At 44.7% G+C, this 17,578-nt stretch overlaps 2 protein-coding genes across 2 annotated transcripts; one reads left to right on the top strand and one right to left on the bottom strand.

Moving 5' to 3' along the window:
• Positions 1-1,160: 1,160 nt before the first annotated feature.
• Positions 1,161-4,447, bottom strand: NDUFB8 (NADH:ubiquinone oxidoreductase subunit B8). The gene is made up of 4 exons (XM_082002406.1): positions 4,321-4,447; positions 3,745-3,844; positions 1,980-2,135; positions 1,161-1,293 (listed from the first exon to the last, which is right to left on the bottom strand). The coding sequence occupies exons 1-4, from the start codon at positions 4,437-4,439 to the stop codon at positions 1,201-1,203; spliced, it is 468 nt and encodes a 155-aa protein (XP_081858532.1). The 5' UTR covers positions 4,440-4,447; the 3' UTR covers positions 1,161-1,200.
• Positions 4,448-6,931: 2,484 nt separating this feature from the next.
• HIF1AN (hypoxia inducible factor 1 subunit alpha inhibitor) lies at positions 6,932-14,432 on the top strand (the record flags this gene model as incomplete). Its single annotated transcript, XM_082002526.1, has 8 exons — positions 6,932-7,114; positions 8,293-8,543; positions 9,804-9,952; positions 11,689-11,834; positions 12,307-12,413; positions 12,800-12,863; positions 13,105-13,215; positions 14,388-14,432. The coding sequence occupies 8 exons, from the start codon at positions 6,932-6,934 to the stop codon at positions 14,430-14,432; spliced, it is 1,056 nt and encodes a 351-aa protein (XP_081858652.1).
• Between the last annotated feature and the right edge of the window lie 3,146 nt (positions 14,433-17,578).

The raw sequence follows: 17,578 nt of genomic DNA, 5'->3' as shown, positions 1-17,578 counted from the left end.
CACAGAGATCAAGCTAATTGTCCTTTAGCATCTGGGGTTAAAAATCTTTATAGATTGAAAAGTTGTGAATCACTGTCTTCAAATACCGGCTTCTCTTAAACCGCAAAACTATGAGTCATGACAGGGTGTTGAGAGCAGGGCATAGCATCCAGTTTATAGGAAGCATGCAGAAGAGGCCAAGCCCTTAGCCTTCTGCAATCACCCACTCCTGCAGCCAAACAGCGGGGTCTAAGACACAGCACAAGGGAGTTGAGAAAACTTTCACCGTAAATTGGTATTGAAGGTACTGTCTCCTTCAGGAACAAGGGGAAAAACTTAAGTGAAGAGTGGAGCTGGAAAAAAATCTAGCAGCTTAATAAAATGCTATGAATAACTTTCCCAAGCAAACTGTTGATGAAGCCATAGGAGGTCCCTAGACCACTGGTTTGCAGCAAGACTGGCAGACTTCATGGGTCAGATATAACTCCAACGCTAGTGGATGAGCTCAGGCCATACAGAACCAACTTGGGCATCTGTGCTCTTGGACCAAAGCCCAGGCGCACCACAACAGGTCTGGCCAGAGCTGGACTTGCTCATCAGCCTTTTCATACCACTGCTGTCCAGAGCTCTGCTGTCAGCCTCAAGCTATACACTGCAAGGCTCTGTGCCTCACTAGTGCTCCCTACTGGTTGTACAAGCTTCACTTAAGAGGGCATCTAGACCAGGAAGAGATCAAAACCAAATACCAGTAAAGACGGACAGTTATTCACACAGTATGAACTCCCAAGCACTGGCACTTGCCAGTCTGGCTCTGCCTGTCATTTCACATTAAATGATGACACTGTAGTTCAACTCCAAGCAGCACCTGCAGTAAGGCACTTGGTAACAGGCAGTATATCTCCTACATAAACAGCTTAGCTAAGGAATGTTTGTGCACAATGTACATAAACTAGCAGCAGTCCTAGGACTGCACTCAGAACTTTGCCCACAGATACTAGCCCATTTAGAAAAATGGCAAAGGTAATTCAATTTCATTGGCCAACGTTCAGCCTTCTCAAACCAACAGAAGACAACTAGCACAGTAGGTATCATTGATATATTTCACTGCAGTTAGTGGTTGAACGTTGACGAACAAGCATTAACATATGCCACAGTGAACACTAGAGAAGATGCCATCCCCAGCAGAGCTGACACAGGAGAAATATAGCACTTCAGTAACTTTCAGATTTCATAGTGTGTCACCACTGGTGGCTCTTTATTGGGGTCTCCTCCTCTCTCCAGATACAGGTCATTGAAGGGATATTGCTTCGGTCCCTACAAGGAGAGATAAAGAGTGGCAAATTCACCAAGCAAATTAAAGGGTAAGGGGAAAAAAGTCTCATCCCATCCCACCCCTGCCCAAATCAAGGCTTGTCATTTACAACTTAAATTTCCATTTCTTAGGTGCTTCAGCAGCAATATTAGAGTACAAGGAAAGTAAATTCAGAAATTCATGAACCCATGTCCTTTAACAGAAACATCAAGGTGGTCTTGCATTTAATCTTAATGTTCGTCTCACAGCATGAGAATAATATATTGCAAAAGCTGTTTGTGTATTCAGACATATTTTTCAGAAGTACATTCCAAATGATCCAGATCATGAGATATAACTAAAAACACAGGGCAAGAGAAGAGATAAAGTATCTCCCTCAAGCAGATGCACACAGAGAAGTAGAATACCTAGACTAAAGAAGGGATACTGTAAGAAACATAGCTCAAAATTAATTCCCTGTGAACAGGAACTGCTCACTATGAAAAAGAACCTATGAGCTGAGCCAAACCAGTCAACGGAATAACTCGGGCTGATGAGGCCACAGGACATCCCTTGGCCCATCCCCTGCCAGCAGCAAGGTTCTGCATTCACACTCATCACTCAGCTTCAGCAAAACGACTCTTCTGTACATTGGCAGTGACAAGAAACACTGCTATTTTTCCTCCCTTTACCCAAGGGTGTCACTCACCACAGGCCTGTAAGACGGACAGATCGCTCCAAGACCAAACATGATCAGCATGGTACTCAAAAAGACAAGGAAGTGTTTGCGCATGGTGTGCCAGGGAACCGGAGTAGGAGATGTATCAACTCTGTTCCGAATATACATGTCAAAGTCCCAGTGCATCTAAAGAACAAAGGAAAACAGCTGCACATTTACCAACAGTGCTCAAGCTGCTTTTATTAAGGGAAGTGGTACTTTACGGCATTCACAAAACTGCCAGAAACTGTTTCATCTCCACTTTAGAAGTGGAGATAAAGCCACAGAGGAGATAACCAATTTACCTCTGATTTTAGAGTCACAGCAAGTTGTCACTTACAGTAAAACTCAAAATTCACTTACAGTAAAACTCAAAATAAGACTCCAAATTCCATCCTATGCTTATACCAGGCAATATGCTTAATTAGAGCATAACAGCAGCTTTTATTTATATACATAATCACTCCACCTTAGATTTGTTCCCCAGCACTGTTGAAAAGGCATGGTATAGAACGGTACCCTCATTTATGGAAGTTCAGTCACATTCCCAAACAGAAGCAGCAGTGTTATTTCAAACAAAGCAGCAACTACCTGCAACTTGGAAGCTGGTTCCTCAAAACAAGTAGAGCACCTGCTGCTGTTACTCCATGACAAGAGCAGGGCTGGTAGCAAGCTAATGCCCTTCCTAATTGAAGAAGGGCATTTAAGCTTCTGCCTTGAAGTATACACAAGGAAGTCCCATGCATGTTCTGCCTATAGTCTCCTTTCACATTAATGAACACACGTAACTCATTAATTTGCAGCTCAAGTACTGCCTCTAGCTCCCCATCTTTACCTTTGCACACAGAGTTGTTTGCTATCAAATCAAGAGAGACAGACTGAGCAGAATTCAGTTGCCTCAACAGAAGCATCTGCTGACACCTGGAATGCACCAGTATATTCCACTTGCCCCACCACTGCCAACCCCATATGTGCAAGGGTACCTATACAAGCCTTCCTGTACCAAGCACCACAACAACACAGAATCACCGTGTTTTTTTTCACGTGCTTCCACAGTCACTACAACTACACTTTACTGTGGTACACATGCTATGATGCTCTGGCATGTTTATACTACTGTATATTATATAAACATGCTTACATAATCACTATTTTCAGTAAGGAGAGCTCAAGCCAATTACCAAGTTCAGTAATCACAGATGAACCATACATTAACTGAAAAGTTACTCCTGACAAGAAGAAATTTTAGATTTTGAAAGTTAACACACATGCTCTATTCATCCATTTCTCTTCATCATATCTTGCAAACTTTTTTCAGAGAAAATCTCCTTATTTGTATTCTATCCCAAAACAACCCTGGAGGAATAAAGCAGCAATAGCTACTTCCATTGTACTAAAAGGACTTTACTCAAGCAATGGCTTATTTGCTAAATAATTCTGAACTAAGCTCTCATTTTGAGTCAGATCAGGCAAAGAAAATGGATGAGACTTTCCTATTCCTACAAAGAAACTTAAGTTTGTGAAACCTTCCTTCTCATATGTAATAAGATGTTAACATTCCTCAGCACATTCAAAATATTTACCATGATAGCCATAGCCTAAGTTTCGCTTCCCACTGACTGTCCCTGCTTGCACAGACAACACACACCTGCACTTGGGTGTACAATTACACAGAGAATTAAACATAAAGCACTAACAAGACATGCATGTTAGTATTTAATAACAGTAGCATTGTAATCATAATGAAAGGAGCTACCGGCTCTCCCCAGTTATGCCTCATGTCTGGCTGGTCCCACTGGTACCAGGGATCTCTCTCATGAAGAGACTTATTAGGGAGCTTGGGATAGTCACCATACCTGCAAGAAACAGACAAAAAAATAAAACATACAAGAAATCTGTATTAATTTAGATACATTTTGCAGGAGACACTATACAGCAGGCCTAATGAAAAGGAAGACTTAAACATTATTTTATTTTTATAGCTCCTATGTATATGCATTTTTTAAATACACACACACAACTAGTACAACAATCATTACTTTGATACCAGTCATTGTAACAAATAGCGTTCCTCAGAGTGGCCTTTTTCGGCTATACTAGCTAGAAGAAAATGAAAGCTTAACTGAAATACAGAACCCTAGCTGTCTAGCATTTTACACATGTCAAAGTATTCCCCAACATTTAAACACCTCCTGAAATCCTTATTTCAGAGATGGTTTTCAGTTCATCACTCTTAGCCTCGCATTAAAACAGCGGCACCTGGCCACAAGGCCAGGAGATGCTGGCTTGGCCTGCTCCCCGGCTGCAGGGGCACGGGACCCCCTCAGCTCACCCAAAGCCGTCGTCGGGGTAGGGCTCGTAGTCTTCCACCCGCATGTTGTACTTCTTTGCAGCAGCTGCTCGCTCCTCCGGTGTCCGGGGGTACGGCCCGGGCACCAGGTCCTTGGACATCTCCGAGGCTGGGGGGAGAGCAACAAGGCAGGGTGGGCGCGGGCGCCGCCGGCAACCGCAGCCAGGCCAGGGAGGTCGCACCGCCCTCACACCCCGGCCCCGGAATCACCAGCCCACCGCCCCAAGGACACCCGCCCCGTCGCCGGATGAGGTCACCCCCCCCGCCGCTTACGTCTCCCCGCTCACCCGCCCGCGCCCCTGGCGGCACCGCCGCGGCGGCCCGCGTCGCCCACAGCCGGGCGGCCGCCCGCTGCCAGAGGACACCGCGGAGCCCGGCCGCCGCCATCGCCTCCACCGCGCAGGCGCGACCGACGGTGGCCGGCAGGGACATACAAGCTCGGGGGCGGGGCTAGAAGGGGGCGGGGCGACCCAGCCACCGTCTGCGGGGGCAGGGTACAAGACACCCGTGCAGGGCATTTAATTAATCAGCCGCTGTTATTATAATATTGACATAAGAACTAATGGACGGAGCGGGCATGGGTGCGATATTTCGCTCAGGCTGTCATTGTCTGAAGCGGGTAATGGGAATTTATGGCAGGTATTACCTTCCAGACGGGGGGCAGCCTCCTGTGGAGCAGCCGGGTCGATGCTCAATCGGATCGATGCCGTTGCTGGCGGCGTTATGCAAATTGCCTTCTTTGTATCAGTATCAATATTATTAAAGTTAATACCCAAATGTAATCGTCTTATCTCTGTGGAGCCAGGGAAATGCAAACAGCTGAAATGGCATGTTAATTTAGTGATGCTATTCTTCAAATGTAAGCGATGTATTATTGTAGATAAAATCAATATGAACATTAAAGGATTTTGCAGTTTACTTCATTATGTAAACTCCATGGTAGTTGAACTCATTTTCCTTCAGTTATTCACATCAGCTGTAATGGGTAATGTCTCTATAACGATCTACATTATAAACCTTTGTAGATCAAAAACTATCATAGACAATTTGTCATTAAAGTCATTCCTTCTAATAACAGCATTAGTTGTAAACCTACTAACTGAATGAAGATAGTGATGAACCACACAAATATATCTGAGATACAGCATGCCTGAGGTGGGGGCATTGTTGCAGGCTAGAATAGGATCCTTTCACTTATCCCAAAGGAAGGCCTCATCATGTTGTTTTAGGGATGATGTCTTAATTCCACCATCTTCCTTACAACCAAGCATGCAGTGAAGTTAGTATGTCAGTTAGTTATTTAATAAAGTTACTAACTCAGAGCCCAACCCTCCAGTGTGGAGGCTGCTGGTGTTTTCTGTGGAGCAGCATTGGGTGCCTGTCCCACCTCTGCAGCACGCAACACTTTGGGGACAGCAGCGTCATGTTGGGAATGGGGACCTTTGGTTGTCGGCTGCGCTGTTGGTCTGGGCTCTGACCTCACTGCAGGCTTGGATCATGGTCAGCTGCTGCTTACATTGGCTCTTCACCACTGGTGATTTACTTTCTGGCTTGATGCTTAAGTCTTCCGTAGATGTGGCTCAAGCTTCCTAAACATCCAAATATATTTGCAAATACGTTGTATAAATTTTACTTAACTTCTACAGGAGCAGTGCTGTAGACTTAAAGGGCAAAGGGGCACTGATATTCCGAGAAACTAAGCACATTAATAAATTTTGGAAGGACAGAGGAAAACAGATTGCATTATTCTCATGAAGGCAAAGCTCTACACAGCTAGAAGAGCAAATCCATCTACTCTAAGATGAAAACCACTGAATGCCAGAGACCAAATTTTCTCAAAAGCTGATACCTCATGTGGCACTCATTCTTGGGAAAGAGCAATCATCGTTCTTGCTGCTTGCAAATTAAAACCAAAACGTAGACTTTGTCTCACATAATAAACATACACTGAGAAAAAAGAATCAATAGCTCTGGCCCCAGGCAGGCAATTCATGAAGTCTTGCTAATACGAGGTAGCCACACAATGTCTGTTCGTGATCGAAAGGCAGAGGTTAGTTACACTGAGCAGTGCTACATATTTTTTCTTGTAGCAAGTGTTAATTAAACTTCTAGTTTTCAGGCACGAAACATGGCTGTACATTTCCTGTAGACGGACCGAGGACAGCAGGCAGTTCATTGTTTTAGTTGGAAAAAATGGCAGCACGGCGGCGGAGCGGCTCAGCAGAGAAGGGGAAGGGGCTTTCAGCTGAAAGCAGGCAGTGTGGCGCGGGGCCAAGCCCCGAGGGCCCCGAAGGCCCGCACGAGGCTTCACAGAGGATCCTTTCTGCTTTCTATAGTGGGTTTTTCCCCGCGTGTACTCGCAGCTCCCACAGATGTTTAAACACCTTGGAAAGGGCCAAAACGCGGAAAAGAGCTGACGCCGTCCTCAGCCTCCCCCCGCGCGGGGGCGCTGCTCGCCGCCGCCGCCGCTCCCGCCTGCCCTCTCCATGGTGCCCCTCTGACTCCCGCCTTCTCCCTTCGCTTCCGGCTTTGCCATGGGCGGGCAACTTCCGCTTCCGACTTCTTAAGTCCGGGTTCTCCGGTGGAGGCGGCGATGGCGGCGGCCTCCTCCTCCTCCTCGGCGGCGGCCGCCGCTGCGGGCTGCCGGGAGGGCCCGGCGATAGCGGCAGGGTCCGGCTGGAGCGACTCCCAGTTCCGTCGTTACTCTTTCGAGACGCGGCCCATCCCGCGCCTCAGTCACAGCGACCCCCGCGCTGAGGAGCTCATCGAGAACGAGGTGCGGTGGGCAGCGGCGGCCCCGCCCGGCCCGGCGGCTACGGCGGGACCGGGGGGCTTGTGTTTCGCCACGTGGGGGCTGCCAGCCCAGCCCGCCAGGCCGGGCAGAGCAGGCCCGGGCCTGTGGAGCGGCTCGCAGGCAGCGGGGGTCTCCCGGGTCCTGGTGCTGTCCCGGGTGCACCCACCTTCCCACCCCTGCTCTGTCCCTCTCGGCTACCGCGCTGTCAGCTGCGGAGCGCCCGCCATGCCCCCTTCGCGCGCGGGCTTGTTTGTTGCCCCAGTCTCGTTCCTCGTAGTTGTAGTGGGCATTTTTTTTCGGTGCCACAGTGTTGAGTTGTGAAATTTGCGGGAAGCGTTTGCTTTAAGTGCTTTGTTGTCCGGATGGAAATTGTGGACATGTGTAAAACCATGGGCACACGTTTGTTGTTTTCTGAGTGAAAGTGGCCACAGATGTGAAGGTTGCCTTGCAGTAGCAGCTTTTGTATTGGTTCTGGGCAAGCTCTATCTAATTTTGATGAGATCGCTTGGTGTTTTCTTGCAGTCTTTCTTTAAAAAAAAGGAAGTTGTGCATGCACAACTATGGAAACATAGCAGCTGTCATTCTCGTGTAGGTTGTTTACTATTTACAGGTGAAGAGATAAGTAATGCCCTTTGTCTTCCTTTTGTAGTGGGGTTTTTTTTTTTTGTATAGAAGAGATGGGGTAATATCAGCTTTTTGATGGCTGAAGGTTATCTGTGATCCTCTGACAAAAGAGATGAGTGCTGTGTCTGTTTCTGGATTCAGAGATATCTTGCTGCTAGCATTTACCCCTTCATAGTTGAGGCTGGAAGTGACCAGACAGAATCTACTGTGTCTCCTTGCTATGTGGCAGGACCAAATAGGCCTAAAAGTGTTCCCACCTAGTGTTTGTCTAACCTTATGTGTTAGGGATTAGCTAAGTAGATAGTGGAATCTGTTCCATTGCTACCAGGAGCTTGCTGTAAGAGCAGGCTAACAATTTCTTAAAACTTCCTGTCATGTTTTGCTTGTTTTTCTCCCCAGACCAAGGTGTCTGATTACTCTAAATGCCTTTTCTGATTCCCTATTTTCAAAGAGAGTTTGTGTGGTTGCAGTAATGAATGTGATCGTTTTCAAGTTCAAGAGGTCCTTGAATCAATAAACTTCCTGTTTCTCTCCAGGAGCCGGTGGTGCTGACAGATACGAATCTGGTTTATCCTGCTCTGAAATGGGACCTGGATTACCTCCAGGAAAACATTGGCAATGGGGACTTCTCAGTGTATAGTGCCAGCACTCACAAGTTTTTATACTACGATGAGAAGAAGATGGCCAATTTTAAGAACTTCAAACCCAAGTCAAGCAGGGAAGAGATGAAGTTTGCTGAGTTTGTGGACAGACTCAAAGAAATACAACAAAAAGGGAGTGCCGAGAGGTAAGTGATATGTGGAGGTTTCTCCATTTCTGCAGGTCTAAGTAGGGGGTAGGTCTCTCTTCGGTGAGTGTGGGTGATTAAAACTTCTCTAACTTTTAATTTTTTTATAGGCTGCTTTTTCCTGCAGGGTTGCTACTTGACAGCAGCCTTGTTACCTGATAAAAAAGTCACACTGTTAATCACACAATTAATCAAACTGTTCACATTGCAGAGACTTTTTCTTCTCTGTCTGAGGTAGGGTTTGGAAAGACAAAGCCTTAAGCTTCACTTTCTTTTGGCAGACTATGGTATTGGCAGAGGAGCTTAGTTATCTGATTAAAAGGTACAAGCTATAGCACCCAGCCTTTTTTTACAGAATACCAAGGTAGCTGGTGATAACCCTCTTTCAGAAAGGTGAGAAAAGGTTGCATATGTGCAGTGTATTTGTGGTGGTGATGGCCTGTACCACTAACAGAGCTGTAAGTTACTGAGAGGAGCTTCACATTTATACAAAACATAACTATTAGCAACTGTACTTAAACCATCAGTAAATTTTATCAGTCACTGGCCCTCTAAAAGAACTTACGGATGCTTAATTGTGTCTTAATTGGAAGCAACTCTTGTGTCTGTATCCACTTGTCATCTCCGACTTTCCCTTCTTTCTCAGCTTTGTGTGTGTTTTTTCTGAGAGGAGGCAGTCCTTGAGCTTAAAAATGCATTTTTCTTCCAGCATTGCAGACAGTAGTCTGTAATACTGCGATTATTAATACAGATATTTGATTCCTCTAATCCTCTATGTCTAAATGTTAGTGTGACTTTCAAGTAATTTGATACTGAAACGTGCTAGGTTTCCCGGGACCTTTTTTGCTGTCATGCGCTTCCAGTAGAAGAGGTAACTTTTATTGCAGATGAGTTAGAGTGGTGGCATTTATCTCGGGATTATTCATGAGTGTATTTTATATTTGATGGTGGACAGTCTGTTTACAGTTGCCTCCTCCTGCACTGTGAGGGTGTTGCTCTTGCTCTAAATTCTTTTTCCCTTGTGATTGTTCAAGCCAAACCGAGTTCTGTTCCTTTCTGTACCAAGAAATCTTTCAGCAAAGTTTGTGGACTTTTTGAAACTGTTTCTTTCCACAGATGTTTATGGCATGTGATGGTAGAACAGAATTTCTAGGAGTTATGTCTCTGTTTTGAAATCTTTCTGAAGCGACGCAGAGATGCGTCTCTATGTTCATGACAAAGCTTAATACGTGATTTCTGCTTGTCTCTGGGAAAATACAGGCTATATCTGCAGCAAACCCTGAATGACACAGTTGGAAGGAAGATTGTGGTGGATTTCCTTGGCTTCAACTGGAACTGGATTAACAAACAGCAAGGGAAACGTGGCTGGGGTCAACTGACTTCTAACTTGCTTCTTATTGGCATGGAAGGTAAGCGGTTTCCTCTGACTGGAGGAGAAGGGGAGATGATTTGGTGAGCAGTTCTGCATTTCAGTTCCATAAGGTCTTTCAATTAGATTTTCCACTAGTTTCAAAGTGTTCCTTCAGAGCAGGCAGTTTAAAGCGTTGTGTTGGGAGGAGACTGTCACAACTTAACTTGGGTTATAGAGAGGAAACAACCAGAGGAATAGCTTGTGATTCCTTAAGGACATACTGTGAATGCCTGGATGTAATCTGCTCATGGAGAGGCTCTGTGTGATGCTGGTAGGGCTATGTTTTCAGTAATTGGTAATCATATTCTGAGTCCTGTTTATTGTTTGAACTCTTCAGATGTTGTAGATTTAAAATGCTCAGAGTCTGCAGATTTAAAATGCAAAAGGGTTTGCAAGTTGAGCAAAGTTAGTCTCCTGGGTTTTTCTTAGCGTGTCCAGTGTCTCCCCAGGAGGAAGATTATTCTGTGAAGCATTTGTTTTGGATGAGCTGGTACAGTGTGGGGAGGAATTCTCTTTCAGTTAGGAGCTGAATTTCTTCTTGGAAGGTTAAAGGGCACTGGAGAGCTTGAAGATGGATAAATCCTAAAAATATCTGGATAGAGTGAAATTCCAAATCCATGTGGAGACTGACTCATAGGCAGGTGCCTTAAAAGACAGAGGTACTACTGCGCTGTGAACAGGAGAGCATTCTAGTAGAAAGTAATCTCAGTAACTGGGCAAGGAAAACACATAGTTCTGTGAAGTGGGATGGCCTATAATCAATGTGCCTGTCACATCCAATTATAATTGTCCAGTTATAATTACTTGGCAATTCATGGCCGTTAGTTCTGACAGCAGATGTTTTTTCCCCTTTGCAACAAGTTGTACTCAACTTACAGTAGTTTGTCACTTGTTTCACTAGCTGAGATAAGAGAATTTCCTATAAAGCACTGTACCAACACTTCCTTACAGGTCATGCATAATATGATCAGTAAAATCCTGTTATCAACAGGTTATGCATAAGAACGAAGGAATTGTCTTCAACCAGTGTGTGCTAGAGAAAGGAATGTCTTTACAGGAGCATGTGATTATGGAGTTAACTTACCTTAATTCTCCTTAGTGAAAACACATATAATAAGCAAGCTAAAAGAGTAATACCTGGATTGGCAAACAGCCTGAAAAACTTGGGTTTGTGGGGTACAAAATAACCCACTGTATTTAAATATTTGGTTAAATTTAAGATCTAGTAGCAGCAGACAAGCTTCATAACTGTTAAACAGACTGAGGAGGTGCTATTGGGAGCCCCAATGACAAAGATCTGCTTACTTGTTTTCTTGCAAGAAATTTTTCAAAATCAGACTGTTAGACTCCTTTTCTCTAGACTAATAATTTTTGGAAGTCCATTCCACAACTTGTCATCTAAAACAACTTGTCATCTAAACAGTGTTTTAGGAAAAAAATGTCCCGTCAACATTTACCATCTGCTGTTCGTGGAAGCAAGCTGGAAATCCTAATTCTGTAGAGCATAAGTTGCTGAATATGGACTTAGGATGGAAATTAAGTGAGATAGCAACTGCTTAATAAAGGCTGACTGATACAGTGATCAGTTTGTAACATTTCTGTGTTCATTTTCCTTGTTTAGTTTTCTGAATGTGTGCGAGTGTATTTACTGTCTTTAGCAAGGAATATAACTTGCTTCAGTCTTTCATACCTGTACGGAGAGTGTCTTGATTATCGTCTTTTCTCTGTGTGTAGGGAATGTGACACCAGCTCATTATGATGAGCAGCAGAACTTCTTCGCTCAGATTAAGGGTTACAAGAGGTGCATCCTGTTCCCTCCTGATCAGTTTGAATGCCTCTACCCTTATCCTGTGCACCATCCGTGTGACAGACAGAGCCAGGTGAGAGTAGCAGTTCTGTTCTCTGCTCTGTGCCAAAAAGGGCATTTGTGAAGATGCTAGGTGGGAGGAAGCTGTGTTGGAATTAAAGCTGCATACCACTTGCTGAGCCTTTGCAAAACCTGAGTTCAGATCTATTAGTTGGCGAATACATTCAGAATAGCGGTGTTTCAGTTTGTGTCTGGTCCTGACTTGCATGTGCTAGGCCTATAAACATCTTCTTACTGATAGTGCAGCTGGGCTGCAGTTGTTGCCTTCTCTGTTCTGTTTCATTGATCAGTTGGTCAAATACAGATTTTCTCAGAGACAAATTGTAGGAATCCTGAGTTGGTGGTACTTTTGGGATACTGCAGGACCTTGCAATGGAGTTAAGACATTAAACTAATAAGACACGGGGATTTGATACTGAGAGCCAATAACGAGGACTGTCATTGCAGGAAGTTCTTCTGAGTTTCTTAATGTTTTCTTCCATTAGGTGGACTTTGACAATCCTGACTATGAGAAGTTTCCAAACTTCCGGAGTGTGGTTGGCTATGAGACGGTGGTGGGTCCAGGGGATGTGCTATACATACCTATGTACTGGTAAGAAGGATGGTGGGACTGCACAGTGACCAGCAAACAGAGGTTTAAAAGGTCTTCTGCTTAGTGTTGGGTTGGGTCTTAAGAGAATTTTGTTTTGACTTCTCCAGCAAGTATGATAATTTCTGGAATATCTTGGGCCAATCTGCTTCTACTTCTCATTTCTTGGGTGGGCATGGTAATTCTCCCGGAGTATGAGAGTATTCCACTAACATGTGTGAGAAAAGGATCTGTATTTAAATAAGGAGAGCTTTCCAGAAGTTCTGAGGTCTTCATGACGGAAGTATAGGGCAAGGCTTGTCTAGTGCAGTCTGAACACATCCATACAAGGTATTTCACTATAAGCTACAGCAATAATTTATTTTCTTTATCGTGTGGTTTCTATGCAGGTGGCACCACATTGAGTCTCTCCTGAATGGGGGAATTACCATCACTGTGAACTTCTGGTACAAGGTAAGTACAAGCACCTTCCTGTGCAGCTTGCTTGGATAGCTCTATCCAAGGGGATTTTTTCAGGTAGATGTGCATTAGCATGTGTTGTCAATATGAGAACTTCATTGCACCAAATCCTTTGCTTTAAAGCTGAAAGCTGCTTTCTCCCTTTCCAGTGGCATGTGGAGAACTGGGTGGCTGGGAGGTGGTAGAATAATCTGCCAATTCAGGAAACATGCAATGAGCTATTTTGATATTTCAGGGTGCTCCAACCCCAAAGAGAATTGAATATCCATTAAAGGCTCATCAGAAAGTGGCAATAATGAGGAACATTGAGAAGATGTTGGGAGAAGCCTTAGGAAATCCACAAGAGGTACAGAAAAGAACCATATAGTCACTGCTGTCAAAGTTGTTATGGCTTAATGCAAAACTCGAGATGCCAACTATTTGGCTCTGCAGGTTTCACAGTGAGGGTAGGAGAAAGCAGGGTTGCTCTGTTGCTGTGAATGGTTCTTCCTGCTGTCTTCAGAAGATCCTTTGGCTACAAAAAGGCAAGCTCTTTAAATTATAATTCTGAAGCGGACTTCAGAAGAGGCTGCAAACAATGGAGTAATCGTTCTTGTATGTGGGGGAAGGTATACTTTGGCTGTGGGCACTGCCACGAAAGTGTTGCTCCCAAACTGTCCTTAGCCTTCTCTGCAGCAACAATACCCAGTATTTGTCAAAAAAAACCCTTTTACCTGTTGAATCCAAATCTCTTAAATAAGAGAAATATTTTCTATTGTTGTGTTCTTCCCCCTTAATGCATGTCTCAGTCATCTGAATTCTTTGCAATTTTAACCAACTGGTATTTCAGAAAAACAGTTTGAAGTACTAATAGTATGCTTTTGAAGATCTCCTGCTGATCTGAAAGTGGAAATACTGAACGTGACTAGAAATGTTTTCATGGTCTGTAATCCTTAACATTGTGCAGGAACTCCTCTTTAGTGCACTTGTGTGAGATCATGCCTCTCCCCTTAAATTATCTCACTGCCATAGCATGATAAACTTCCCTCAGTGATCAGGCAGTGCTGAGAAATGAGAGTGGTCTTGACTGAAAACAACACCTTACCAAAATTGTCAGTCCTAGCCTTCCTTCCAAGTGACTCCAAGGACCAGAGAGGATTCAGTAAGAATGTTCCATCTCTGCCCTGCAAAAAGCAACCCCTGATGACTGTTGGCTCCTCACAAATGTAGGGTAGGAAGTGAAAAAGTTTCAAACAAATACCATAGCTGCAACATTTTGGTGACAACTAAAGCAGTGTGTTGGCAGAGAAGCCTGAAATTTTGGTAGGGTATTTGAGGATGTGCTCAAAGGTACTCCAGTGTTTTATCTAGAAAATACTTCGAAACTGATTTGGTGTACCTTAGGCTCAGTTTGTGCACTGAGATCCTCTGCCCTGGGCTGCTCAGCTCATAAAGTGTTGTGATGGAGAGGGAGCAGACTCTGCAGCTGTCATTTCTGTGTAACTGTCTTAGCTAATGATCTGTTTTTGCTTTAAACAGGTGGGTCCCTTGTTGAATATGATGATTAAGGGACGGTATGACTAATGCCTGGCTGCCCGGGTGACTGATGTTGGAGCTGCTTTGTTCACAAGCAATGGAAGATACTGAGCGCTAGTATTGCACGCAGCACTTAACGGACTGATGGGTTTCCTGGCCCATCCCTGCCCCACTACAATAAAGGGGGCTACTGGAACTGCAAAACCATTAGTACCCCATTCATCCTCCACTCTCATCTAACCGAACCTCCCAAGAAAGAGTCTGCACTTATTGGAAGCTGGATTCATGCTCACTAACTTGTTTTTTCTCCCTCTTCCCTGTTTGCCACAACAAAGAGCATGGCTTCTGGCACTCGGATGTGTTGCTTCAGGATTTTCAGGCATTTGAAGAAGAGCTTGGAGGAGAACCAGGAGTGATCTTGTTTCCTCAGCCTCCTAGGGTTTGGGCCTCCTGACTGAGTTTATGTGTTAGTGCCTGCAGAGGAAATAAGATGGGAAGTGATAGGTTTCACAGTCCTCTGTTGTTAGAGGACCTGTCCACGCTCAACTCTGGCACCTTTTTGCATAACAGAAATGAACATGTGAGATGGCCTGTGTGTGGTGAGCAACTGGACAAATGATTCAATTTCTTCAACTTAAGACATCTTTGGACTTAGTACAGGGTAGAGATCAGAGTGAATTAATCTAGTGTGTGAGCTCCAAATCCTATGCTCTCCAAATAACATCTGTGTTGTAGGAGCCTAGATAAACTTCCTTTCTGACAGCTTTCTCTGGGGAGCGAAGGCTTTTCTCCTGCTCTTCTGAAGCTGCAAGTGTGGTTAAAAGGGGATGTAGCATTGTGAAGGGAGATGCATAAAGGCCAGGGCACTCTCCAAGTCTTGAATGATGAAGCCACATTTTTAAATTAAATTCCGCAGGGGTGCCAAGCTAGACTGTCAAAATGCAGTGTCAGATAGGTACAGAGCCTCCCTTCTCCCCACCAGGGGTGCTGGCTCCTCAGACTAACACAGGAAAGTGCCCTTTTTACTGAAACTGCAAGAACTCAAGTGTGTGTGGTTGCGCACAGGTGCGCATGTTTGTGTGATGTTGTGTGGCTCCTGTCCATCAGTTAAATCCATGCCAGTGTATGGTTCCCTTCCATGTACAGTCATGTGAAAGAGGTCAGGGCTTTCTGTTTAAATGTGGTTAAGTTTATCTTGATCCTTTTTGTGTTCCGGGACTTGACATGGCAGGTGGGAAGGTGACAAGACCAGGGCGTAGGAACCAGACAAGACTCTGCTTAAGAGTCCTCAGCAATCACTCTGAAAAATTATTTTGCTTTTTTCGTCCTCTTCTTCCATGCAAAAGCCTTAGGCTCATATGGAGGCTGGCTTTTTATTTCCTGAGGTGTTCTGCACTGCTGTCCCTGGTTTGGGGGGGTGGTGCAATGGTCTTGTATATTTGTTGTGGTTGTAATGGATCCCAAGAGCTAGAGGTGGGAGAAGCTGTTTTGTAGCCCATATATGTCATCCCAGAGAATACTGGGGAATTTGGTCTTTTGAGACCAAATTGTTTTCCCCCTTGTTCTTCAGGGCTTGTTCTGACATGGGATTCTGATAAATGTGTTGAGAACGTGCTGCTTAAGAAGCACTCAGTCTTTGGCCTTGGGCCGCATCTTTTGCTGGGACAGCTCTTGCACCACTTGCTGTGAGCTTGTCTTGCATAAAGGTGAAAGGCTTCTCGAACAGGAGGTCCCAGGGGCTAGCTGTCTAGCTGCTTTACAGGTCAGAACAAATGAAGTATAATTGGCAGCTGCAGGGTCCTTGTTTAAGAAATATGTCTGTGTTGCTGAGTAGTCTGACTGCCATGTTACTTGTTGCAGACTCTCCAGAGCTGTGGTTAGATCCAGACGAAGGTCACTGAGTGGGATACTTACCAATGCTCAGCCTTTGGGCAGGTGGGGAAGTAGGCTAAGCTGCTGACTGGCCAAAAGCAAGGCCTTTCCAGGAATCCTGGGCACATGCCCTTGGTTGAAAGATGCTCAAATTAAATCCCATCTCTGTACTGTTTATTCAGCACACAGTAGTCTCCAGTACTACTTGTTAGGCACCATCAACTCTTGAAGCTCAGGGTGGGAGCTGATATCCCATGTGGAGAGAGAATGGTACTTACAAAACTTTAGGATCCTTTTTTTCTTTATTTGCCAAAGGTCTCACTTTTAAAGTGTCTGAACAGGTTTTGCTGCACTTGACTTTGTGAAAGCTCATTTACAATGCACTGATGGACTGACTCCCCCCCTTCCCTTTTCACCTTGTGCTTTCAATGCCCCTTGCCATGGTATTGGGAAGCTGTGTGTGTTCTCTGCTAGGGGTGTGTGTGCAGGGGGTGGGGTGTGACAAACACACGGTACCTTCTGAAGTGTAGTTCTTAAATACAACCAATGTTGAACAACAGAACTGTGTGGCTTTTATTTTGTGAGTGGCTGTATAGGAGAGCTGCGTAAGGAGGTGTGTGTGTATAAAGCAGAGTTACTAGAAAGACTGAAAGGTAGCTTGTGTTCACTGGTAAAAGCTGCTGGTCTCCAGAAATGCCTTCAAAACAGCAATACCAACTGCATTTTTGTGTCTTCATGACTTTCCCCATACTTCTGTAAGCCTGAAAGGAAAGGTGGCGTAAAAATGGTATCCTTGAACCCTCTCAATAACAAGTGTTGGTGAGGAGGGAACAAATTCCCCTCTGTGTTGACCTGAATGCTGTTGCTGTGCTGTGGTTACTGACAGGATGGAGTAAACTACAGCATCAGATCTAATGAGTTCTATTAGTTATTGTTCTTTGGAATATCTTGTCCTCCATTTGGTCCTTTATCTGATTCATATTTTGGTCAAGGAGGTTTTGGAGGAGGCTTCCTCTGTGTACCTCTGATGTATGTTAGCAGCCTTGAGTGTCAGAGTCCTATCTACCTAATAAAGACACAGGTTATTTTATGGTAATAACTCTACAGCAATCTTGTCATCTAACAATCAGTGAAATGTTGGCTAAATCCAAACAAATTTCTAATGTGTAGTAAATTGGGGAAGAGTTGAATAGAGATTAGGGATGTTGGGCGTGGTGGTGGGACAGACAGCTGTCTGAGCCTGGGGTACCACAACTGGCATTCTCTCCTTGCACTCTTGAGGGCCAGGGTGAATGTGCAGGGAGTAGGAAGGACAAGTGGAT

The sequence above is a fragment of the Phaethon aethereus genome, assembly GCF_964289735.1.
Source record: "Phaethon aethereus genome assembly, chromosome: 7".
In the NCBI taxonomy this organism is placed as follows: domain Eukaryota; kingdom Metazoa; phylum Chordata; class Aves; order Phaethontiformes; family Phaethontidae; genus Phaethon; species Phaethon aethereus.
The sequence above is the reverse complement of the archived record's forward strand: the minus strand, read 5'-3'. Positions and strand labels throughout refer to the sequence as shown.

Bases quoted from the DNA above. Each gene is read 5' to 3' on its own strand.
- NDUFB8 (XM_082002406.1), bottom strand. From the start codon at position 4,439: ATGTCCAAGGACCTGGTGCCCGGGCCGTACCCCCGGACACCGGAGGAG. The intron at 3,845-4,320 runs GTGAGCTGAGGG...TGTTTCTTGCAG, and splicing joins TACCCCGACGACGGCTTTGG to GTATGGTGACTATCCCAAGC. The intron at 1,294-1,979 runs GTGAGTGACACC...CTCTCCTTGTAG, and splicing joins GTCCGTCTTACAGGCCTGTG to GGACCGAAGCAATATCCCTT.